This window comes from Macrotis lagotis, chromosome 8 (genome assembly GCF_037893015.1).
Source record: "Macrotis lagotis isolate mMagLag1 chromosome 8, bilby.v1.9.chrom.fasta, whole genome shotgun sequence".
Classification (NCBI taxonomy): Eukaryota; Metazoa; Chordata; class Mammalia; order Peramelemorphia; family Peramelidae; genus Macrotis; species Macrotis lagotis.
Window position 1 is genome coordinate 62,713 of NC_133665.1, and position 25,902 is coordinate 88,614.

Below are 25,902 nucleotides of genomic sequence, written 5' to 3' on the forward strand. Positions count from 1 at the left end.
TTGGATAGGAAACCGCCCCACCTCGCTGATTTCGCGGGCAGCCAGGGTTAAAGAAGTTCGGTCTATGAACTCCCTCCCCTAAACCAGCCATCCCAGCATGCTTTAGGAGTTCACTACTTTTCCAGGAATGCTGGGAAGTGTAGTTTTGACTGGATTGCTTTGCAGGCCTAGTTGTTATTCCTGAGGAAGGGCCTATTAGATTTCGGATCTGCCCCTGAAGCCAAGCTCATATACCCCATTCTTTGTAGCTTCTCCATTCAAACTCTCTCTTTCACAAGTAGCATACCTGCTTGCAGTCTAGCTCCCAACAAAACACATTTCCAAAGTTGTTTACTCTTGTACTTTAACTTCCTCATGAGAGGAATATTCCCTCTTAAGAGTTAATATTCCTAGTGAAGTCTTCTCACAGTTAAAAATCATTAAAACAAAGACAAACTATTACCCTTAGACAATTCTTAGAAGAGGAGGAGAGACCTTGCATTCCCAGTCACATACCCTCCCAATTCTACTAGTGAGGGAAACAATGGATTATTTCCAGAAAGATCTTGCATTGATTCTACTAGAGAGGGACATAGTGGAAAGCCTCCAGAGAAGAGACCTTGCAGTCTTAGTTAGCCACGTGTTTGATAATGGACTGTGAGAACAGTAGCCTGCTTTCTCTTGTTTGATAAGTGCTAAACTAAGACCTTGCATACTCAGACAATAATTCATTTAATTCAAGAGCATTAGAAATCTTCTGATACCCTTGCCATCTGGATCAGGTGAGGTAATTTTTTATGAAAACCTTTCATCCTTCTCTTTGTTGCTGGGTAGATTTTTCGAGTAAAGATTGTAACACTGAAAACTTTAACCAATCAGGTTGGAAGAGAGGGGGTAGGGAGCGGGGAATCATGCTAGGCCATATAACCTTGTTTGGCTGTCACCTGGGGCAGCTCCTTGATCTTCACACCTTCCTGAGGCTTGGGGGTGCTCTTTTCTAGAGAAAAGCCAAAATAAACTTTCCTTTTTACCCAGAGGAGTCTCTGTATTTTTTTTCTTTAGGATTTTGCAAGGCAATGGAGTTAAGTGGCTTGCCCAAGGCCAGTGTCTGAGGCTGGATTTGAACTCAGGTCCTCCTGACTCCAGGGTCGGTGCTCTATCTACTGCACCACCTAGCCGCCCTTTGTATTTTTTTAAAGTGGATTTTTATCCCTCAGTTTTGGGTGCATTGGCCGGGAATCTTAACCCCCTCCCTGAGACTCTCTTGGGCATGAGCACAGGCAGGTGCCATGCCAGGACGGTGTCAGCAGCTCTTGCTTTAATGCCCAGGCAGATCCCTGGAGGAGTGAGGGAGAGAACCCGAAGAGAGACTTAGCTGGAGCAAAACTGAAAGCCAGAAGACCTCTAGGACTAGACAGGCAGGAGGAAGAACCAGGAATGGTGCCAGGGCCGTAAATTTGTGTTCAGGAGCCTAGGTATTGGAAAATCCTAGGTGACCCACCCTTTGTTGTCCCATTAATTGGGGACAGAAAAAAGGATGGAGGGGGAATTAAATTGCCACATTCAAGCTGTTCAAGACCAAAGGGCCAATTCAGCAGTTGAGTATGCAAGAATTGTCCGGTGGTCTGAGGGGAGAGACTCTGGAGAGCCCAAGCAGTTAGAGGCAGAGGGGAACAGGTGAAGGGTCTGCAAGTGCCAGCTGAGAGCTCTGGGGTATAAACGAGGTAAATAAATCTTCCTAAGAGAAATTCCAAGAGACAGCATTAGACTGAGGGAAAAAATGGGAGGGTCAAATTTAAAGCATGGCTGCAGCAGTAAATTATTGTAATCCCTCCCTGAAGTGCAGGGAGATAGTCCCTTGGGCCTTCAACTTGGTAATTGGAATAAGGAGCTAAAATATCAGCAGAAAAGTGCAGAAAATGATAAAATGCCCTTGACTTTATCCTCTTCCATGCTTTTTCACTGTGATTCTATGTTGCTTTCTCCTCCTCCCCCTCCTCCCCTCCCGGCCTCTTGCCTGGTCTTTGTTTTTTTTGGTTTGTTATCTCTCGACCTTGGGAGAGAAATGGGAACAAAAAGGGAATTTATTAAGAAAAAGGGGCCTTATTTTGAAGTTAAAGAGATGGGGAAAGAGAATAAAAATTACTAAATATGTTAAATGATGAAGTCACAGAAAGAAATGTTATTTTAATTGGAAAAAGGTTTTGGGAAAAGTAAATCTCAGAGAGTCAAGAGAGTCAGGTTAATTGCAAAGGATATAATTTGGTTACACAGAAATGCCAGAAAAGGGAAACTAAATAGTTAATCCTTCACCAGAATGATACGGCAACATTATAGTTTCAAGATTCTGGTAATGTTAATTATTACAGAGAGTAATGGAACAAGGTGGGAACCTAAGAACAGAAGAGCCCCCAAGATAGATTTTGGACCTGCCTCCTTATGAGAAAAGTTATGTGTTTTATTCTATCTGAAGAAGGGAGCAGGTAATATTCCAATTAGGCTGTGAATTTTTTTTTTAAAGTCACTGTTTGCCTTCTCAAAGTTTTCAAGAAGTGTTAAATATTAAATCCTTTGAATGGAAAGTGTTTTCTGGAAAGTGGAATCATGCCTGTGGTTTATTAACTACAGTTAAATAGAGTTAATGAAAAAGAATAGTGGAACAGAATGTTAAGGGAAAATGTAAGAGGTCCTGAAAGTACTAGGAAGAGAATCAAGACACAGAGACAATTGGGGCTTTTGAACCAGTTCTTAAGTATGGAAATTGATTAAAACATGGAGACAGAAGATTTAAGCAGGTTTGATATTGTATAAGTAAAACGATTAATTTTGGGGATTTGTGGGCCTTGAGAGGTGATTTCAAATTCAATTAAGGGGTTTGGGGTTTTTATTTTTAACATTTTTTGACTCCTCCAGAATCATAGGAGGAAAAAGAATGAATGGAAATGCCGTAATAGATAGGGACGGAATGACCTTGGTAGAGGCTGGCAGTCAGGATAGACTGTGAGTTATCTTAATCAAGCTTAGGAATTACTAAACAAGGGGAATCAGGAAACACCAATTCAAAATATGTTAGGGGTATAGTTCATGTATCTGGAAAAATTGGGGGTGAGTAATGATAAATAGTAAAGGTAAAAGAATATATATATATAATTTTAATACTTCAAATTGAGGGAATCTCCAATTCCCAGAACATAAACTTTGTATAAGAACAAATTTAAACAACTTTTTTTGAGAATTTAAAATTGTGCTACAATAATGAACAATGGATTGAGGTCTGTTATTTAAGAAGAAATTATATACATAAATGTAACATAGCATGGGTAAAAAGTGCACATTGGGCTTTGAAATTATCATATGTAGGGGCAGCTAGGTTGCGCACTGTATAGAGCACCAGCCCTGGAGTCAGGAGTACCTGAGTTCAAATCAGGCCTCAGACACTTAATGATTACCTAGCTGTGTGGCCTTGGGCAAGCCACTTAACCCCATTGACTTGCAAAAACTTAAAAAAAAATTATCATATTATAAGGCTAAAATCCATGGAGAATCTTATTTTCTTTATTTTGAAAATGGAAGTGTATTTGGAAGAAGAGATAAATAAGCTTATAAAGCACAAATTTAGAAGAGGTTTGTATGTAAAAGATAATTATAAGGGTAACTTTAACAAAACCTGTTGTTTTGTTTTGCTTTGAGAAAATAAGATGTCAACATGAAAACTTTGTTTCATGCGGGTTAAGGATTTAATGTTTAAATTTTAAAGAAGTAAAATTGCAGATTTCTTCCCCCATGTTAAACAAAGATTCAGAAGGAGAGTGTAACTGCAAGATACCCTTTCCAATAATGTTGTGTAAAGGTGAGGGGCTTTGGAAAATGATTAGGAAATTAAAATCATGTAATAGCAATTAGATGACTTATCAATGAATAAGATGTTGAAAAGTTTTATCAAACATGTGATCTACTTTTGGAAATATAAACTATTTTACTGTAACATGGTCAAACCTGGAATTGATGATTGATTATTTTGTAGGAATAATGAGGGAAGTTATCAAAGACCTCTGGGTTCCCTGAAATTTTTAAATGATGTATCAGACCTTGCTCTAGAAATATAGGTCCAAGTACAAATGTAATAATCAAAAGATTGTTTTGTGAAATCTAGTTCTTAATGTGTTACACTTATTACTGTTTTGTTAAATTTAGAGATATTCTAATGGGTTGAATGAATTCCAAAAAATAATAATTTGTATTTCAAACATGACTAATAATTAAACAGGTTTATCATAGAGAATTGTTTGCATAAGAACTTGACAATTTCATATATATAGATATATATATATATAAATTGGAATTTTTGTGGAAATGTGTATATAATATGTATATATATATATTTATATTTATAATCACAAAGTTGTAGCTGTTTGCTTTGAAGTAAAAGCACCTAAGCAACATGGGAAAGAAAATAATGATAATAATGTGATTTTTTTTGTGACAGCCTCTGGCTGATTGTTATATGAGAGTTTTTAGAATAATCTCCTAGCCAAAGGAGGTGTTTATTTATTTTAATACAGCAGGTTAGACAAGAGGCCTCTAATATACCATCTTTGTCCAGTAATAAAACAGATATGATTCCAAGGGTCTGCAGATTAGAAGTTAGTGCCACCAGAAGGATAGACCTTTCTAGTTGAAATAAAACATATTTGTTTTTTGGTTTTCGGGGTTTTTTTGTTGTTTTTTTTTTTTTAGGTTTTTGCAAGGCAATGGGGTTAAGTGGCTTGCCCAAGGCCACACAGCTAGGTAATCATTAAGTGTCTGAGACTGGATTTGAACCCAGGTACTCCTGACTCCAGGGCTGGTGCTTTATCCATTGGATAACACTGTGCCACCTAGCCACCCCCTCCACCTAGCTGCCACAAGACATATTTGTGAGGAAGTTGTTTTGTTTTTTAAATGATTAGAAAGTCACTTTATTTAATGTGTTCTGAAGGGACACCTGGAGTAAACATAAGTGATATATGTGTAGGGAAGGGGACTGATTGATTATGACACCCCCATCCAGATTAGAATTGGCATTTAGTCCTTGTGAAGTAGATTTATTGGAGATCTAATTAGATGGAATTACTATTTTAGATCATGGGACTTTTAATTAGCTTTTGTTTTGTGTCTAACATCAAGTATGATCAGCAAAGGAAGTGCTGTTGAGTCAATGCTCTCTTAAAGTCTGGAACCTCAAAGGAAGTTTGGACACTACACAGGTGATAGGTGTATTGGGAGAAAAAGGTGAAGGGGTGACTTTTCAGTGCAACCTGAGGTTGGACCCTTTTGACTTGACTTCCCCAAATGTGACATTTGAATAATGTCTCGTCAGAAAAATCTACTATTTGACTTAAGTCATTTGACTATCCACATGACCTCTGCCTGGAAACTGACACTCAAAATTATATCTATAAAGGGATTTTCCTTTGATGTCCCAGATCTTGATAGTAAATCATTAAAGTCAATCTGATATAGAAATTTTAGGTCAAGTGGAAGTTAATAACTAGATATGGCCAGTAATTTTAAGCTCTGCTGTTAGCTATATGTTTTGAGAAGAATAAAGATTCTTTTCTTTTCTTTTCTTTGTGCTAGTGAAAAGGATATTTAGGTAAGAAGAATAAAGAAGGTTATATAATATCAAGATACACTTCTGTGCAGTAGCAGTTTCAAGTTCTACTTTGAGAAGGGAATGTAAGTCAGTTGGGTATATCAGGAGAGGAATCACCTATAGTTTAGTTAAGAAACATTTTTGGGAGGAAAGAAGAATTTATTTTAGTTAAGGATACTTGAGTTATTATTTTAATGAAGAGCAAGAGATTAAGACTATTTGTATGTCACTTGCTGGACACTCTTTGTACAAAGATGGTCATCTAATGTGAATGGTATGAGCTTAAGTTAACTTGATAATTTTCAACATATTCACTTGTGAAGTGAATAATTATGGGAGTTGTATTTTTTTTATTAAAGTATGTATATCAATGTGAATTTTAATAGCTTTAGAATTTTATGGTCTGATGATGAAAATATGAATCTGTCTGATAAAATGTTGTGTTAAGAAGTTCCTTAACCAAAGAAGGAGATCTCAACAAGTCATCCAAATTGGAGATTGTAATGGACTCTGCAGATACAGAAAGATATTGAATGTCTCCAGGGGAAAAGAGAGGAAAGAGGAAGCTGAAGGAGTTCATCTTCCTCCCTTGTGTCTGTGATATGTGTGTATGAGTTGTTTGGTCAGGGTTCCAAAAAGAAGATGAAGTCCTCTCACAGTTAAAAATCATTAAAACAAAGACAAACTATTACCCTTAGACTATTCTTAGAAGAGGGAGAGAGGCCTTGCATTGCCAGTCAGAAATCCTCCCGATTCTGCTAGGGAGGGAAACAATGGACTATTTCCAAAAAGACCTTGCATTGATTCTACTAGAGGGGCATAGTGGAAAGCCTCCAGAGAAGAGACCTTGCAGTCTTAGTTAGCCACCTGTTTGATAATGGACTGTGAGAACAGTAGCCTGCCTTCTCTTGTTTGATAAATGCTAAACTAAGACCTTGCATACTCAGACATTAATTCATTTTTTTTTTGGTTTTTGCAAGGCAAATGGGGTTAAGTGGCTTGCCCAAGGCCACACAGCTAGGTAATTATTAAGTGTCTGAGACCAGATTTGAACCCAGGTACTCCTGACTCCAAGGCCGGTACTCTCTATCCACTGTGCCACCTAGCCACCCTAGACATTAATTCATTTAACAGAAGGTCATTAGAAATCTTCTGATACCCTTGCCATCTGGATGGTGAGGTAATATTTTATGAGAATTTTTTATTCTTTGTTGCTGGGTAGATTTTTTGAGTAAAGACTTTAACTCTGAAAACCTTAACCAATCAGACTGGAAGAGAGGGGGCTAGGGAGGGGGAAATCTTGCTAGGCCATATAATCTTGCTTGACTGTCACCTCAGGGCAACTCCTTGATCCTTTATGAGGCTTGGGGGTGCCCTTTTCTCAAGAAAAGCCAAAATAAACTTTCCTTTTTGCTCAGAGGAGTCTCTATATTTTTTCTAAGTGGATTCTTATCCCACACACTCACCATCATTCCAAGTAACCTAAGCTTTCTTCAAACTGACTTCCTAATGTTCAAATACATTGACTTTTCCCTCAATGCTTATTCTGACCTCTCTACTGCTTCTGTCACTGTAGAGTATCCTTTCATTCTTGAAAACTTCTTCCATTTTCATTTTAAAACAGTAATAATAAAAACTCATATTTATGTAGTATTTATTACCAGTCACTTTGCTAAAAACTTGGTAAATATTATCTCATTTGAGCTATAGGAGAATCCTGGAAGGTAGATGCTCCTCATTATCCTCATTTTACAGCTGAGGAAATGAAGCAGACAGGTTAAATAACTCAGGATGTCACATCTGACTCCAGGCCCAGTCCCTCTATTAGAGGTGGCCAAGTGGATCAAATGAGGTATTGTAAACAGTTTAGCCTAGTGTCTGGGCCAGATTAGGGCCTTAATAAATGTTGCTTCCCTTTCCTATCCATGAAACTGCACTCTGTTTCATTCAGTCAATATTTATTCAATCAATCATGGCCAGACTAGAAGTTGTCCTTCTCAGGACAACTCAAGCTCAATGTGATATGACTGTCTAAAAACTAATGCAGCCTCTTGTTAGGAAGAATGAAAGAGGGAATTGATAATACATCTGTACTCTCTCCAACAAAGCTTTTAGGCCTAAATTTTAAAACACTGATAAAGGGGAGTGTCCAGTGGAGACCAACCACATAGGGCCATGAGCTCATGACATATCCAGCGAAGCCTACAAAAAAGAAGATTCGGGGGATATGATAACTATGTTCAAGGATGAGGAACTAGACCAGGAGTAATAGCTGGAAAATGAAAAGCAAATTAGATGTATTAGCAGGAAAAAAAAAATCACAAAAAAATTCCTTATAATGATAGCAGGCCCAAAGTAGAATGGTTTCTCCCAAAAGGAGCTCAATTTCCCCTTTGTGGAGGTTTTCAAGCAGAGGCCAGACACTCACTTGGACTAGATGGCTACTGAGATCTCTTCTGACTCAAATTTTGTGATTCCCTAATCAACTGATAAATACTAACTGCCTACTTTGTGCCTTTGAGAAACAGCATGCTACAGTGCTTGGACAACAGAAGAGGGAGAGCAAGCAGGCCCTGCCTCCTGACTCACACTGGTTGTTGCTTAACTTAGCACTGTAAGCAAACTAAGATAATAAGTTGCAGAGAAGGTGCTGACCAACATTAGTGATGATGATGTTTGTCCAACAACATAAGGGAGGTGATGCCATGCAGGCACATGAACTGGATCTGAGTGAGGGGTGCTGTGCTAAATCTCCAGTCTATGGATCAAGAAGAATCAGGAAGACTAAAGATGGTCCTGGATAGAGGCAATAAGGATCAAATGACTAGCCCAAGGTCACACAGCTAGTAAGTGTCAGATGCCTGCGGTCAGATTTGAACTCAGGTCCCCCTGACTCCAGGGCTGGTACTCTCTCCACAAAAGCCACCTAGCTGCCCCAACATTAGTAGAATGAGATTCCTCTTCAAGGAATTCTCTACTTCAACAATTCAAGCCCTATCCCTACCCCAATTCTTATATATCAGTCCCTGTGCTAAGTACAGGGAAATACAAAGACAAAAGTAAAACCCTGCCCTCAAGGAGTTTACATTCAATCAGAGAAGACACAGTGCACATAGGCAAATAAATATAAAATGAATGCAAGGTGGCTCTGGGAGGGAGTTACTGTACTAGCTGGAGGGATCAATTGCTAGTAAGTAGAAAGTGTACTTAAAAATCCATAGTTTGGGGTGAGACACCCTTGTCTAAGTGACAGCTAAAAGGAGGGAATCAGACTATGTGTTCAGAAGAATAAATAGGTTAGTACATCTGGAGCAAGTGAATAGAGGGGAGTAATTTGTAAGAAGATGGGAAAAGGAGGAAAGGGACAGGTTAAAAAGAGATTTAAAATATAAACAGAAAAGTTTATATTTGCTTCTAGAAGGGAAGAAAACTCACTTTGTCCACTGTATGGAGAGAGATGTTTGAGGTAGGGAGACCAAAGTGGAAGCTGTTGTGATAGTCCAGGTTGATCTAAACTAGGGTAGTGGCTGAGTGTTATAAGGAGCATTCACTCAAGAGATACCATAGCAAAAGAAATGACAAGCTTGACAAGTATATAGGATAACTGAGACTGAGGAACAAAAATAGGATGGTAGTGCATTAGACAGACAATAAGAAGTCTGAGATAAATGTTTGTTCAGGGGAGAGGATACTAAATTTTATTTTATACAGTTTGAGTCTGAAAGAACAATAGGACATTCAGTTCAAAATAATCAATAGGGAGTGGTAATTAAGAACTGGAGTAAGGAGAGAGACTAGCACTAGATATATCTATTTGGGAGTCATTGATGTAGAAATGGTCATCATGTGAAGTCATCAAGAGAACAAATAGAAAAGAGAAGGTTCAAAACAGTCTTCAGTTATATGCATAGTTCATGAGCCTCATTTATTAAAGAACACTCAGAAAAAGTTATCTAGGCAGAAGAAAATGCAAAGTGTCCAGAAGGCATAGGTGGTCAGCAATATCAAATACTGCAGAAATATTAAGAAGGATGAGGTCTGAGAAAAGGCCATTTGAACTGGCTATTAAACTATTAATAAAACTTTTCAGAGAGGAATTTCAGTTGAGTGAGGTTAGACTGTATAGAGAATAAAAGGAGGGGAAGTTGAGGCACAGAGGGTAGGCAGTTTTTTCAAAGGTTTAACAGAGGAGAACTACAGGAGCAGTTAGCAGGGATGGCAAGTCTGAATATGGTTTTTTTAAGGATGTATGAGAAACATGTATTCCTTTTTTTTTAGGTTTGCTTTTTTTTGCAAGGCAAACAGGGTTAAGTGGCTTGCCCAAGGCCACACAGCTAGGTTATTATTGTCTGAGGCCAGATTTGAACTCAGGTACTCCTGACTCAGGTGCTCTATCCACTGCGCCACCTAGCCGCCCTGAAACATGTATTCTTGTAGACAATAGTTAAGTAAGTAGTTGATGGGCAGAGATTCAGGAAAAGAGAAAGAGGAATAATGGATGGGAAGAAGAGCTGGGGATAAAAAGATGGGTAGAGAATCAAGGGAATTATGTTGACTGCTTAGATTTGGCCTTGGTGAGAAGGGCCACTTAAGAATCTACTATCTACAAAACACTATCTTATAAAACTGAACCAGCCCTGGCACTAATATCTCATCACTGCCCTCTGCCCTCCTGACTTGAGGGTGGAACAATGAGTTGCAAAACCTCCATTTAATGATGGGGACCCTTTCCCACTAGCCACATTGCTTTTGGACTTCTTTATCATGGCCCCATGCTGGGTGCCTTCCTTCCTACCCTTTTTGGCTACCTTTTGTGTTTTTGCTATCCCCAATTAAATTATAATCTCCTTCATATTTATATCCCCAGCACTTATTTTAATAACTCTTTATTAACTATTGACTTAATATGAGGAGAAAGAAGAGTCAAAGAAACAATAACTAGGAAGGATGGTGGTTCTCTTAACAGGAAAAAGTGAGTTGAGGGACTGAGAGTAAAATAATTGTATCTGTTTTGGGACATGTTGAGTTTAATATGCTCATAGCCATTAAAATGGAGGTTCCCCAAATGGTAGCTAGCAATCAAGAGAGATTGTGAATAGATTATATAGAGGGATGTGGGGAGATAACTTGAGAATTTTAATAAATCTTTAATCATACTGGCTCTATGTTGTCAGGATTCACATTAAAAAAAAATGACCCCCTCATTGTCAAAATGAAACAATCCCCACATAAAAAGAAGTTACTGAATCCAAAAGAGTTGACAAATTTACCAAGGCAGTTTTCTCAACCCACCCCTTCTCAAAACTTTTCTTTCACTTCCTTCATATTGAGGTTCATAACTTCAGTCATCTTTGACCCTTTCCTCTTCCTCACTCCCTTTCCAAATAATTGACAAGTCTTTCTGAATATTCAGAAAAAAATGGTGGGGGAAGATAGGAGGGCTCAAAACAGAGCTTTGGAGAGGACAACCACAGTTAAGAACAGGATACCATTCTGTCTCCCTCCTGGTATGTCTTTCTCTTTCCACTACCAAATGTAGGTTTTCCTAAAGTTAAATTCTAAGTTCTCTTCTTTCCCACCCTGGATCAGTTTTTCCCAGCTCAAACTGTGCTGTGAACAGGAAAAATAAAAATTCTGATTTCTGAAACCTTCGCTTTGGTTACTAAAGTCTAAAAACTAGAAGAGATGCAGAGAAAAGAAAAGCAGTCTATGAGTTTTAAGAAGCACATTTGCTACCCTTCAATGTGGAGGATCTGATTCCCTTTGAAATTTTCTGGAACCTCAAACACCAATATGGGTTCGTGGGGAAAGTTAACTGCCACAAGGTACCCAAACCCTCTTCTCTCTTGCACCCAGACTTGTGGGGAGATATAGAACAACTTTTTCAAACTTTTAAGATCCCAAGTTCTTGCTTCTGAAAATTTTACCCCTGCAAAATGAGTTTGGATCCTATAGAGACAGGTGTTTCACCAGAAGACCAGTGTAATAACCATTATATTAGATCTGATCCAATCCCACTACCAAGCACACATTCATACATTTATCATATATGTATGTGTATATATATACATATATATATGTATATATATACACACACACCCATCATATGAAGAAACAGGAAAACACAGGTGCTAATGCTAAATCTAAGGGGCTTTAGGTACACAATTTAATGGAGATTGATTTACAGCTCACAAAGATGTTCAGGCTGTCTCTACTGCACTATTTTTTAACTTCACATAATATCTTAAGTCATTCCCTGACAAGATTTTCTATTTAATAGGTACTTCTTACTAAGTGGGATTCCAATTCAGTAATGATTATGTCTTATAATCCCAGAGGAGGCTGTAATTGGCCAAGCTTATAAAGATTTTTGGTGTAACCTAGAGGTTAAGGGAACACTATCAAATTTTTTCATTTGGGGGCAAATTGGATTAACCTCAGTATAATCCAGGCATTTCCAGCAGACAAAAAGCACCAAGTTTTCCTCCTATAACTATTTCCTTTGAACCCTCAAGTGTCACAATGCTCTGAGATAGCAATAGAAAAATCAGATAAATCTCCATCCCTATGAGTTTCACTTGAAAATATTGGAGCCAAGAATATGGTCACTATCAACACTGTCAGACTCTTGTATGGCTGGTTTAGTGGCTTCTCTCCCCATGCTGAGTACTACACCATCAATCTAATGAGGCTAACCTATGGGTTTGCATCCTATTTCAATAAAGTGTCTTATAAAGGGCTAAAGAAAGGAAAGGCTGAGCCTCTAGATTAGGAATTCTTTAGCTAGGGTTCATGTATCTGGTTTTTTGGCAAGGTAATGGGGTTAAGTAACTTGCCCAAGATCACACAGCTAGGTAATTATTAAGTTGTCTGAGGCCAAATTTGAACTCAGGTCATCCTGACTCCAGGGCCACTGTTCTATCATCTGTGACACCTAGCTGCCCCATGGTTCTGTTACTAGAAACATTTTTATAACTATATTTCAAGATAACTTGTTTGCTTATAATACTATGATTTTACTTTATACATTTAAAAAATTCTCCTGAAATGGCCCATCAGATAGCCAGTAGCTTATGGACAAAAAAAGTTAAGAATCATTGCTCTAATCCTGTTCTTTTTGCTTCCTATTTGAACTTCCATACAGATAAAACTCAATTTTAGCCTATCAAGATGATTTTTGGATTTTGACTGTGATTTAACATGCTAGCTATGTCTCATATTTCTACTGACTGCAAATTTAATAAGCATGTCATCACCCATATAATTTATAAAAATTTTGTAATAGTACAGGGTAAGGGCAGATGCCTAGAATGCTCCACTAGAGACCTCCCTCTAGTGGTCCATTATCAACTGCTCATTTGAGTTCAGTCATTAAGTCAATCCCAAATTTTCCTAACTATATAGTAATCTAATCCACACTTTTTATTTAAATAAATCAACTTACCTCTCTGGGTCTTAGTCTCTTCCAATAGATGGCACAGCAGTTAGAATGACCCTGACCAAATCACTGAACCTGTCTGCCTTGGTTAAATAATCATAGCATCTACCTCCCAGAATTATTGAGGATCAAATGAAATAGTAATGGCACTTAATACTTGCTCTCTCCTCCTTCCCCATCCTCCATCAACTTGTGAGGGTTGAATTTGAAGTTTTAATTTAATTTATCCTCATGTAGTGTAGTTTTGTGCATAGGTAGGCACATAAATATTTGAATGACTGAAATGAGGATAAGGCTGAGAGACAAGTTGTAGTTGGATTATAGAGCACTTTGAAGAATTTACAATATGCAACAAGAAGATAATGAAGACTAAATTTTACGTAGGTAAGTATCATAGAGCTTTTTATGAAGATTATCATAAAATTATAGATTTGGAGATATGAGACCTTAGCAACAGTTATGCTTGCATTTTAAAGATGAGGACAGTCAGGGCCAATGAGAAGTTATTTACCCTAGTTCAAACAGGTAGGAAGTACCCAAGTAAAGGATGTAGCATGTCATGAAGGGAGAGCCTTAAGACAGCGAGACCAGTTAAACTAGTGCAGAAATTCAGATGAAAGGAATGAAGGTCTGGAGTATGAAGTCAATAATACTGAGAGTGAAAGAGAATTAATCCTACAAGTTGTTCTCTAATTCTAGTGTGTGATTCTTATTATCTCATCCAGCATGCCCTACTTCTGCCCTTACTTCTTTCCCCTTCCAAAATGTGGACTTCTTAAAGGGAGAAGCTGTGTCTTCTTTTGTGATATCCACAGCTTAATCTTGCCTGGTACCCACCTTGGGCATAAGTACTAAATAGATTTACTGAACTGAAGGGAGTGAAGGTTAGTGGCAGGAACTGAGAATAGACAGTATTCCTCCCTCAACAAAGTCCCATCCCACAGAACAGAAGCATCTTCCCTGAATCTTTCTTTCACACAAACAACATATCTCCAGTGTTTTATTTTACTCTGGGTATACATAGCAGCTCACTTCCCCCATCAAGCCTTCCTGCTCCCCCACTCCCCAGATTTCTCCAGTGCTTTGGGTTCCCATTAACTCAATCTCATTTAGGGAAAGGCATTCATTTTGCTTGGTCAGGTTGAGAAGAGAAAAATCAGTGGAGAGAAGAGAGTCATGCCCAATGCTTCTTTGCAGCTGCTTGGCCTGCTCCAATTCTTCCAGAAGAAAGAAAATTTTAGCACAGACCCAAGTCCTCTTCCTTCCTCTAATCCTGAATTTGAAAACCCCAGTAAAGTTACTACTATTCATTTGGCTCCACAAGTGTGTGATGCATTGCTACGAACCCTCTGAGAGTGGGATACACACTGTATCTGGAGTAGAGGGTGCTACTAGTGACCCAGTTACAACCAGGCTTGCACAGATCTCCACAGGAGTTGAGTCTCAGCCAGAGGTCCTGCTCAGCAGGTTGAAATCAGTCCTAGAACTGTAGTCATGCACAGGTGAAGCCAGGGCTCATTTGCTGGAGGGTATGAGGGAAGGTTGGTCCCAAGATCCATGTGACAAAAGTTACCTCTCCTGGGACAGAATGAGCTGCTTGAACCAGGACCCCACAGCTCTGTCTACCCACATCACCAGGGCCAGACCCAGAAGGAGTGCCAGGCTGCTCACCCCAAAACCCACAGCTTCAAAGATGAACCTACAAGCAGAGAGGTAGGGGGGTATTAAGATGGTATAACACAGTAGGTTCAATGGAGGCTAGCTTTTTCTGCCCATTTTCTCTTCCTCTTTACTCTGACATTCTGGAAGGATATACAAACCCCAACTCACCAGGCCCCCTTTTCCATAAGATATCTTTTTACTTTCCTTTTACTTTGTGTCTGAGCAGACTGATATGCAAATCAAATCCTCCACCCATCTTCTCATCCAGCTCTGGACCTTTCCTCCCCTTCCCTGAATATTCTTCCCTTAATGAGAATAGCCACTCACTTGGGAGCAAACACCTTCCAGACCATGAGATGCCTGCGGAGTATGGATGCTGCCAGAACACAAGCTAAGACCTGGAGGGACAAGGAAATAGGGAAGAAATGAAAAGTGAGGATAACTGGGATGGGGAATGGAAATGTGAAAAAGCAGAGAAAGATGAGAGTGGAGACCCTCCAGAATGAGAAAAGAAGGGATGCATATCATTGGAGTAGTATTGACAAGTACTCTGTGGGTGCAGGTTCTACTGCTGACTTTCCCACTACCCTAGCCACCTCATTGATAAAATGGTCATTTTGAAAGTTCTGTTAAAATTCTGCTATCCCTTATCTCTAGGCCTCAGAGCTCCCATTTCCTGGGGATAATGCTAAACAATTTACTACTACCATATTTTGAGAAAGAATTGAAGGAAAAATCTGTACTCATATCCCCTGGGGCATAAGCCAACAAGCTTTAGTTTCCCTGGTCAGCTGAAGGACTCTCTACACATCATTACCTGTTTTAAGGCCCCATTCCCTCTTACTTTCCTGAAGGGTAGGATAAATTTCTAAACCTTATTGGGAACAAATATTCCTTCTGAGTCAAATCTGTTGAAAGTAAGATTTGCTCAGTGTTTACATTCTCCCTACTTTCCCTCTACCATAATAGGTCTTTTGTGCCTCTTCGGGTAGTGTTAATTATCCTCTAATACCTTTGAGTATAAATCCTATTTTCATGTCTTAATTGTCTTAAACCAATCTTGTAACCACACCCTCTGTCAAAGTTTCAACTGTCCTGACAGGATTCTCAAGAGCCATAAACATCACCCACACTCTCTGAGTATCCTTCCTCCATCTGCCCCAACAGAAATACCACCCCCAACAGCTTAAGTTCCATCACATCTTGTTCAATTTAATAACCTCTATTTCCCTATCAACTGTCCTACAAGAAATACAATTTTTTTTTTTAGGTTTTTGCAAGGCAAACGGGGTTAAGTGGCTTGCCCAAAGTCACACAGCTAGGTAATTATTAAGTGTCTGAGACCAGATTTGAACCCAGGTATTCCTGATTCCAGGGCCGGTGCTTTATCCACTACGCCACCTAGGCACCCCAAGAAATACAATTTTCAAGAGTTACAGGTATTTTCTTTTTTTTTTGCAAGGCATTTGGGGTTAAGTGACTTGCCCAAAGTCACACAGCTAGTAAGTGTCAAATTATGAAGTCAAATTCAAACTCAGGTCCTCCTGATTCCAGGGCTAGTGCTCCATCCATTGCACCCTGAGTTATAGGAATTTTCACTGGGAAATGACAATTTTTTTCCTAAAAAGTTCTAATAGAGCATAAAATGAAGAAAAATTGCCAAATGGCATATAAAAGTTAAGAATTACTTAGAATTCAGTTTCTCTCCTTTGAAATCTCCAACCATACCAGTTAACAGTAATGAATCATACCCACCTGTACACCCAGGATGAAAAGGTACTTGAGGCCTAGCTGCAGGAGAGCAGTGTTGAAATGGTGCGGAGCATCCCGGAGACGCATCTCCATCAAGGGTTCCTCTTCTTTCTCTACTTCCACTTCAGCCCCACTGGCCAAGGACTTCTTCTTCATAGAGCATTGGCCCTCACACACAAAGGGCCAGAGCAAGAGCAGTGGGCAGCCAACTGCCTCCGGGGGTGAGAGAAACATAGGTTTGGAGTCATCTTAGGTTCCAAGTAACAAGCCTTGATTCCCACAGGACAGTTCTACCCTGACTTAATTCTGTGCTTAGGCAGATCAAGCTAGGGGCTTCACAAAAAAGGAGTCTTCTCTCTTAACAAAAGAAGTTTCCAAGGGACCTGTATCTTCAGATACCTTGGCATCATGAGTCTTACCCCACTGAGATGAAAGGATGGATAGAAGCAAGATGCTTCCCACCATCCTTGTGTCCCTCATTTCCCTCTAGTCTTAAGCTCAGTCTCAGGAGAAGGGAATGGAGATTGGGGGATGAGATACCTGAAAAAAGAAGGTGGGAGGCAAAGGTATTGGCACCCACAAGCAGAGCAGGGAGCACAGGGGATGACCCATGCCCCTCAGGGAAGCCTACAAAGGCAGCATTCCAGTGGATAGCTGGAAAGACAGGTTGATGGCCTGTGGAGTAGAAGGTCTGAGTGGCTGTGAGAGCCCAAGCAGAGATGGCTAGCCATGGCACGGAGAAGGGACCTGGAAGTAGACATTCAACTTAATACCTTAACACTTTTAACTTCAACCCATGCCACAATTGCCATGCCACATGATTTTCCCAAATTCTGGTACTTGAACATTCCTTCCTATGCTCTCATCCTGCCCCTACCATGCATTTGCCTCCTATGCTTAATCACCTGGAACCCCCCTCCCCCACAGTCCAGACAAATGGTCACCTAATTGTCTAGAGAATAAGGGGAGTACATCTTCTCCAAAGGCAGTGGTTCCTGATTGGGATGGGAGAGGGCAGGTATGGAACAGGGGGTAGCACTTGATCCCCTCCTTCTCCCAAATTCTAGTAGCCCTTTAGATTTATGAGGTGAGATCAGATATAGACTGAAGTTGGCCTGCTATTACTAAGGAGAGGACAACCTTTATTCCAGACTTGCTGGTTCACCTGGGACACAAGAGCAAGGAGATGGATATTCTAGGGGAATCAACAGATGGGAGAGCCCTACCGCCTACCAGGGCTTCTAGCAGGGGTCCCAACAGCAGTGGCGAGCAGCTGCAAGAGTAGAAAACTCTGCAGGAAGAGGATCAGGAAGGCGAGGCTGATCCGCTCAGTGTGTAGCAGCAGCAGCGGGAAGGCCAGCAGGGCAAGAACAGTCACCACGGCGGCAGAGTACACACTCCCCAGCCCGTAGGCAGCCAGCGCCAGTGGTGTCTGGCCCCCATCCCCGGCCAGCTTCCCCCTCAGCGCCGCCTGCATTCGACGGTAGATCTGAGGAACCACGTAGTCCAGGTCAGCCTGGGAGGCCGGGGGCCCAACAAAAGGGACAACAATGGGGCTGGGGCTGTTTGCCCCAGTCTTGACCAAAACTGTGACAGGTTGCCAAAGCAGCAGCCCTAGTCCTACAGCTGCCAGACCCAGCACAGCCCGGGGCAACCCTGCCACAGCCCCAGACACCAGTGCCTGTAGCCTGGGGGGAGCCTCAGCTGAGCCTGAGGACAATGCCCAGTGGGCAGCAGTGCCCAGTGCCATCAGTGGCAATCCCCAGCGCACAAAGAGAACTGGAGGGGCAGGGCTATTTAGATTCCCACAGCGGCGCAGCCAAAACCGTACAGAAAGGACCAATACTCCTAGTGCCCCAAGACAAGCCCCATACCAGAGGTTCTTAACCTGGCCACCAGTCACTGAAGCTAAAGGAGCTAACCAGGGTGATGACTGGCACATAGGTGTCTCTTCTGGGCAGCGATGGAAAAGACTGGATAGGCGGACACACAGAAGCAGGCCCATCAGTAGCCCTAGGGCCTGTGGACCCTCCCGCCGTGTGGAAGATGCTGTGGGGGAGCTGAGGCAAGGAGTTGGGGGTCCCCCCACCAGAAGCCGGCCCTCCCACTGCAACCGAGCCACTAGAAACAGGGACAGTGAACGCAGAAGGAATGGGGCTACTTGGGCCTCAGCCAGGATGAAGCTGTCAGAAAAGAGGGCAGCTGAGCGAAGAAACAGGAGCACCAGGATGGGCAAAGGGCCTGGGAGAAAGGCTGTCATTGTTGGCCTCCCCCTTGACTTTAGGGCCCATAGGAAGGCCAGGAGGGAGCTGGCTGAACCTCCTGCACACAACAAAGCTAGCTCTAGCTTGGTCCCAATGGCCATGAGTCCCCCAGCTAGCAAGGTGGTCCCTGCCAGACCCCAAGCCACAGATCTTAGGAGCAGGGAATGGAAAGGGAAATCAGGGGAGCTGGTGAGCCCAGAGGTCACTAGGCAGAGGAGGCAGGTGGAGGTCAGGAGTACGGTGCCCCCAATCATTCGGGCTGGGCGGAATCGAGCCCATGTCTCTGTGCAGGCTGTCCTCGCCCCACGCAAGAACAATCTCAGCTGGGAGATCAGAGCCTGTATGTCAGCCTCTCTGACCTCATCAGTCTTTAGCTGATCTAGCAGTCGTTTATAATCAGAGGATGCAGAAGAGAAGAGGTTCTGAAGGCGCTGCAGCTCCTCAAGGGGCAAGTCCTGGGCAGCTAATGAGTAAGCATGAAGAAATCGGGATACCTGGGGGGAAGTGAACATGTAAGAAAATGTTACAGGGAGTTAAAAGGAATAGGAGAGGAGGAATAAGACAGAAATGAACAGAATAGTCAAAGAGTCCCAGGGCTAGAACCCATACCATATATGGGGTGAGTAGGGACAGAAATGGATGTTAAGTCAGAGGAAGAATGATGATGACAGGATCAGTGGGTGGGTTTTTGTTCAGGTTAACTCCCTGGGTCTCTAGCCCAATATAGCCCCTATCCCTAGGGAGTGTCAGCCCCTCTACCTGTTGGGCATTGAGATGGTAGGCAAAGGCTTGGGCAAGAGAGGTAGCAAGAGGCTGGGCATCTCCTTCCCCTGAAAACAGGTCCATCATCACCTCTCCTATGTTTCCAAAAGGTATGGGCAGGCCAAGGAGAAGTGCCAGCGTTGGCACCAAGTTCACCTGGGGAACTACTTCTGGGTCCTGGAGGCAATAAAACCAGAGGGAGGAATGAATTAGTGGAAAGGATGGTGGGGGAAAGGTGAGGAAAAAGGCCATTTCATAGTCCTAGCTCAGAGTGTAATGATGGGGAAAGGAGGAAAAAACATTTAAGGGTAATAGAGATGAGTAGGAGCAGCAGGGGGCAGGGTATCTATAGAGAGGGGGGAAGTGATGGAAAGGTGGTGGAAGCATGAGAGAACAAAATGATATCTAGGGAAGGAAATAATGTAGAGAAGACTTGTTAATTGTGGGGAAGCGGGTGAAACAGCTACCTAATGGACACTTTCTCGGAAAGACAAAAAGAGTTTAAGTGGGTCAAAAGGAAACAGGAGAGACTTGGGCAAGAGAACCATCTGTGTCTTGCACTTACCTCCAGGGGAGCTTTGGGGAAAAGGGGCAAAGGGCTGTATAGAAAGAGTGCAGCCGTGACTTCTGGCTTGCTGTCTCCACCATGGTCGCCTGTCTCTGTCATGCCATGATCTCCAGCCACTACTAGCAGTGTATCATTGTCCAGTCGCTCCACAAGCGTCCTGATTGCAGGGAACCAAACAGTGGGGAAAATCCTAGCCTGGATACAGTCATCCCTTGACCCCTGGCAATCTCTAAAGAGCATTCTCAGGGATTTGGGGTTTTACAAATTATGTGTTGCTCTGTTTAGCCCTTATATGATAATTCTATGAAGTTAATTATTTTTCTAGTTTACATATAAAGATACTGAGGTCTAGAGAAGTTAACTAATCTGTCTTAAGTCCCACAGGTAATCAGACCGCAGGACCCACAGGATAGTTTTCTATGGGACCCAACTTACTCAGTGGGTTCAGAGGGAACCCAAATAAACATGCATTCTTGAGCTTCAGAAAGAGGAACCTGGTGGCAACTATTAGTGTGGACAGCAGAATATTAGACAAAGTCAAAGTCATGAATGCCTGGTCCTATGAATACTTCACTAAAGACCCAACGAATACACAGAGATCTTCTTCCTCCACCCCAACCCTACTCTCATACCATAGTCTCTCCCCAGAGACAGGAAGGCAGTCTTTCTGACATGCTCTATTCCAAACTATCCCCCACCACACACAGACACATGTATATACTTCTTAGGATACTATCTCTGTACTATATATCAATTAGACCCTGCCTCCTACCAACAATCAAGCTTCTCTGGTACAACTTACTGAAGCATCTGGTCCATCTGGTTGAGTTTCTTGACCATCTCAGGATGGTGGGGACCATGTTTGTGGCCACAGTGATCTACACCCAGGAAGTGAGCAATCAGCAGGTCCCAGTCATCTCTGTCCACTGTAGAGACCAATTCTGAGTTGGTACCCCTCCTTAATTTCCCAGCCTTTAATATTCTTCTACCAATGGACACTGATTTCAATCCTAATCACCTAGGGTAATACCATCTAAAGCATGAGTGTCCAAACTTTTAGCTCTTCTAGACTATATCCCCCAACAAAAACTTGCCAAGGGCCAAATTTAATATTTATACATGAATACAATATAATCCATATTATCAATGAATATGATAATAAAATGTAATAATGCCACCTGAATGGGCTTTGAGGGCTGCATGCAGCCACAGGTCGGGGTAAGACACACCTTGCATACTACAGCTCAAAATCAGATCAGATATATGTTGAGACAAACAGTCTCCAGTGGGCTCAGCACTATTTCACAAATTGAGTATTGGCCTAGCTTCTCAGAGTAGAAGACAAGTCTACCCCATCCCTCCCTTCCATTAGAGTCCAAGACTGGATCCCAGCTGGGACTGCTCACTGGTGGGGTAGAGGTGCTCCAGAATTCCATTGTCCACAGTGTGAAGATCTTTGACATTGAAGGATGGGAAGAAGAACGCTTGAGAAAAAGCTCCCGGGAACAGGCCCTCCCAAGTGTCATCCCCCATGAAGACCACTCGTTTCCCTGCAGCATTGGGAGAGTCAGGGAGATGTTAGACACTGAATAATGGAAAGGACCAATTGAAGATTGTTTTATATTATGGCATCATTCTACAGTTCTCCTTTCTTTCCATTTCTTGTCAATGTAAATTCTTTGCTGTAGCCATAGTCTTCTCACAAGGTAATGATTCACTGTCACTGTTATACCTCTTGCCTTTGCTTTTACACCATTCACTCCTATCTGTAATACCCACCCCTCTTCATTGCTTACCTAAATCCTACCCATCAGTAAAAATGGAATTCAAGTTCTACATGAAGCCTTATCTAGTCACACCAATACACCATAATCTCTCCTTCCAAATATACATAGTAATTCTACTCAGTTAAAACATAATTTACTACAAAATAAGTACCTAATTTTATGAATCAACAACCAAAAAATAGTCCCATCCATCAAAGGACTTTTATTTCTTTTACTGTTTCATAAAAATAAGTCATTTTTCTCAACTATGCCATAAAATTCTTTGGGGGCAGGGACTATATCCTTGTTAATCACCTGAACAAAGTTTAGCACAGGGCTGGGTAACATCAGAAACTCAAATTGCCTGATAAGTAGTAGAGAGACAGTAGGAAAGAAGCCCTAGAAAAAGATGTGAAGGGAAGAGAACACACAAGGAGGGAAGGGAAGGTATGAGAGTGTCTGTATGGTATATTGGAAGAAGCATGAGACTGGAAGAAGACCTAGATTCTAGTCAACAGCTTTTCTACAATTTAACTGTGTGATCTTAGGCAAATCACTTCATCTGACTAGGCCTAGTTAATTCATTAAATTAAAGAGTTGGATCAGATCAGAGGTTCTTCCAGGCTTATATGTGTTATGAATCTCTTCATCAGTCTGGAGCTTTTCTTTGAATAATGTAATACAATGAACATTTTTTTTTAAAGTTCACGGACCCCAAGTAAGGAAATCCTGAACTAGTTGGACTCTAAAGTTCCTTTCCACACTAACCTGTATCTTTAACAGCAGTTTAATTGTTTTGAATTTTTACTCAAGGGGTTTGAGCTTAAAGTTTAACATGAATCAATCATGAGATCAAAAAAAAAATCTTGTGATTTTAGCCTAAATTAAAAGAACCATAGTATATAATATAATTTAAACACAAGTGCCTAAAAGAAAATTGACCACAGGAGGTTAAATGTATTCTTATTGTACTTTTTGGCCAAACAATACTTGGGAATGTTGTGTTCCCTTTTGGATACCATGACATCAACATTAAAAAGGGCATTAGCAAACTGGTATATGTCCAGAGGAGCATGACCAGAATGATGTATGGAGGTCTGAAAATCATGCCATATAAAGATGGACTGAAGAACCTGGGCACATTTAAATCTGAGTTAAAGAGTCTAAAACAGACATAATAGCTATCTTCAAAAAACAAGGGATTATCATAAAGAAGCATATAACTTTGTAGTTGCTGGGAACTGGGAGTAACAGGTTTAGGTTTCAGAGTTAGACTTCCTAATAATGATTAGCATTCCCTTGGTTGGCCACCATTCCTAGGGGATAAAAGTCGAAGCTGGATGGCAACTTGTCAGGGTGTTAAAGAATGGTTTCTTCATTGAGGAGGTTTTTTTATCTATTTTTTTTTTTAGGTTTTTGCAAGGCAAATGGGGTTAAGTGGCTTGCCCAAGGCCACACAGCTAGGTAATTATTAAGTGTCTGAGACCAGATTTGAACCCAGGTACTCCTGACTCCAGGGCCGGTGCTTTATCCACTGTGCCACCTAGATGCCCCTGATCTATGTTTTTTGATCTATAAAGTCCCTTTCAACTCCAAGATTCAATTATTTTAAGATCCTACAAAATTAACATTCCATAATCTTATTAGACTGACCAGTATTGTTGAGCTGAGCAATGAGATTATCTTCTTCTATGGCATAGCTAGCAAAGTTGCTCCCAGCATCAATGAAGGTAGGTAAAGAGCCTGTGGTGAGGGCCTTGAGTCGTTGCATGGTGGTGGTGGGTGGATCAGCCAGGAACCGGTAGAGGCGAGCATGTTGTGGCTGGGCTTCTAGAAGGCGATGTATGGAGCCCAGTCTTCCTAAGAAAGGTTGTGGGGCAGGAAGGCCACCTGGCCAAGGCTGCACAAAATCAAATCGAAGTGCATCTATCAACACTACCACAGCTCGGGAAAATCGAGGAGCTGTCCAGCAGGCCCCTGGTTCACCTCGGCCACCTCCCACCAGAGGTCCCTTTCCAGGCAACTCCTGACAGTTGCTGTGATTGGTAAGCTCCAGTCGGGTGAGCAGGAAGCCGCTGGTGAAGAGAGCAATGCCAGCATAAAAGAGGAAACAGACCCAGGTCAGGAAAAGCAGTACCAGGGCCTTCAGCATTCTGGAAGTCAAGAAGACAGACACATAATTACTTAAGCTCTCATTGCTCACTCAAACTCTTGCGATTTCTCTCAAACTCTTCCCTAAAGATTCTCCCCTACTCACTTCTACTTCTCTGTCTCTCACATAAATCTTCCAAGGAAGACTAGCTAGGGACATTTAGGGTACAGAAAACAACTTCTCCCTCTTCAATCAAATTCCATTTCAAAGCCACAAAACATTTCTTGAGCCTATTCTCCAAATCAGCAGTACAAAACTGCCTTCCGTTCCAGGTTCAATTAATTATGATTTGTGAATAAAAATACTTTTATCCTTCTTCAACAATAATATGAGCTGCTCATTCTGTGCCTCAGTTTTCATTTTTGTAGAATTAGGGACCTCCCTATTGCTCTACCAACTTAAGGAATTCCTTTGGGTTAGAAGTCTTCTACCATAGCAAGTGGAAATCCAAAAATGAGACCAGGATAATAGCACCTACCTCTAGGGTGGTTGTGAAGATAAAAAGCAAAATATGTGTAAAATGCTCTGCAAACCTTATTATTAGAGATAAAAAATATCTGACAGTGAAAGCTGGATGATACAAGCTGGCATGCGTCTGACTCTTAAATCCATTACTTGCTGGAAAGAGAAAAATGGGTGTTCTGACCATAGGAGACCCATATCTCCTTTTATCTCCAATGAAGAATGAGGTCTAAGGACTATCATCTACTGCAGTATGAAGAAACTCCCAGGTGAGATGGGCTGAGCATCAAGTGGGACAGTGGACTACCACTTCAAAGACCTCCTCTTCTCAACCCAAGCCATTCCCACGAGTGCTTTCTCTGTCTCTCTCCTCTCCTAGAGCTCCCAGTCCCACAAACAGGTTTGGGCAGTGTGCAGCCCCGGGGCCCCTCCCTTACAGGCCTCCCCGAGTCAAAGTCACCCTCAGCAGGATCTTGGGCGCAGGCCACTCCCCACGTGGCACAAAGGAAGGGAGGGGAGGGGGTAAGAGAGTGACCTCGGGAGAGGCTGGTGAAGGAGAATCTAAATTGTACCCATAGGTGAAATATTTGGGAGAAGGGGGGCAGTGGGGATTGGGGGGGGTGGCGAGTTAAGAGGCAGAAGCAGCACCACGGGGGCTGGGGGCTCCCGACAAGGGCCAGACCATGGGGGCCAGTGGTGAGTGGGTGCTTTCAGAAGCGGGGGCAAGGTCTGGGGGACGCAGGGGCGGGGGGCACTGAAGGGAGAAAAGCAGGGAGTGGGGTGCAAGGTACATGCAGGGCGGGGGCCACGGGCGGGGCTGGGATGGGGTCAGCCCGGGGGGGAGGGGCGCGGGCTGGGAAGGGCCCCGGGCAGGGGAGCGCGCCTCCAGCGGCAGGGTGATGGACAGCTACGCGGCTCAGGAGGGCGGACGTGCAAAGCCTCAAGACCCCCGCCCCCCCGCCTCGGGTCCCGGGGGACCCCAGCGCGATCTCCGGACCCCTCAGTCACCTATGAGCAGTGCCGCGGGCAGCCGGAAGAGGAGAGGCAAGAACCTGAGAGGCAAGAACCGGAAGTGCAGCTCAGGCGGGCCAATCCCCTTGCTCCTCCCACACACCATAGAGAGGGCGGACGGAGGTCAAGTGCAGCGCGGGGCCCGGAGCGCCCCCTCCCGAGCACACTCACGCACGGCGAGGGAAGAGAGGGAAGCGTGAGGGCCCAGAGCAGGGGTCCCCGGGGCCGCACCCCCAGCAGCTGGAACACTTACAGCTCCAATAGTAACCGTCCACGCAGGTCTCTTAAACGACGGGCTGCACAAGCCATTCCACACCTCCAAATCACCATTTTAAGATGAGCCCCGAGGTGAAGTTCTCTAAAACCCGGGGGGGGGGGGGGGGGGCCCTTCATAAAGGACATTTCCCCATAGGCACACCTATCAGGCCTGAGACACTCCAAATGTTCAAAC

At 42.4% G+C, this 25,902-nt stretch overlaps 1 protein-coding gene across 4 annotated transcripts; it reads right to left on the reverse strand.

Moving 5' to 3' along the window:
• Window positions 1-4,830: 4,830 nt before the first annotated feature.
• Window positions 4,831-25,539, reverse strand: PIGO (phosphatidylinositol glycan anchor biosynthesis class O). 4 transcript variants are annotated; one of them, XM_074196134.1, is made up of 12 exons: window positions 25,449-25,538; window positions 23,480-23,979; window positions 21,467-21,610; window positions 20,863-20,986; window positions 20,058-20,217; window positions 19,490-19,669; window positions 19,090-19,224; window positions 17,700-17,955; window positions 17,007-17,213; window positions 16,470-16,675; window positions 15,042-15,112; window positions 4,831-14,751 (listed from the first exon to the last, which is right to left on the reverse strand). In XM_074196134.1, exons 2-12 carry the CDS (start codon window positions 23,976-23,978, stop codon window positions 14,622-14,624), a joined length of 2,112 nt encoding a protein of 703 aa, XP_074052235.1. In that variant the 5' UTR covers window position 23,979; window positions 25,449-25,538; the 3' UTR covers window positions 4,831-14,621. The 4 variants fall into 4 exon arrangements, with proteins under 4 accessions (XP_074052235.1, XP_074052234.1, XP_074052232.1 ...); XM_074196133.1 differs by having other exon boundaries at window positions 17,700-17,982; XM_074196131.1 differs by having other exon boundaries at window positions 4,833-14,751; window positions 17,700-19,224; window positions 25,449-25,539.
• Between the last annotated feature and the right edge of the window lie 363 nt (window positions 25,540-25,902).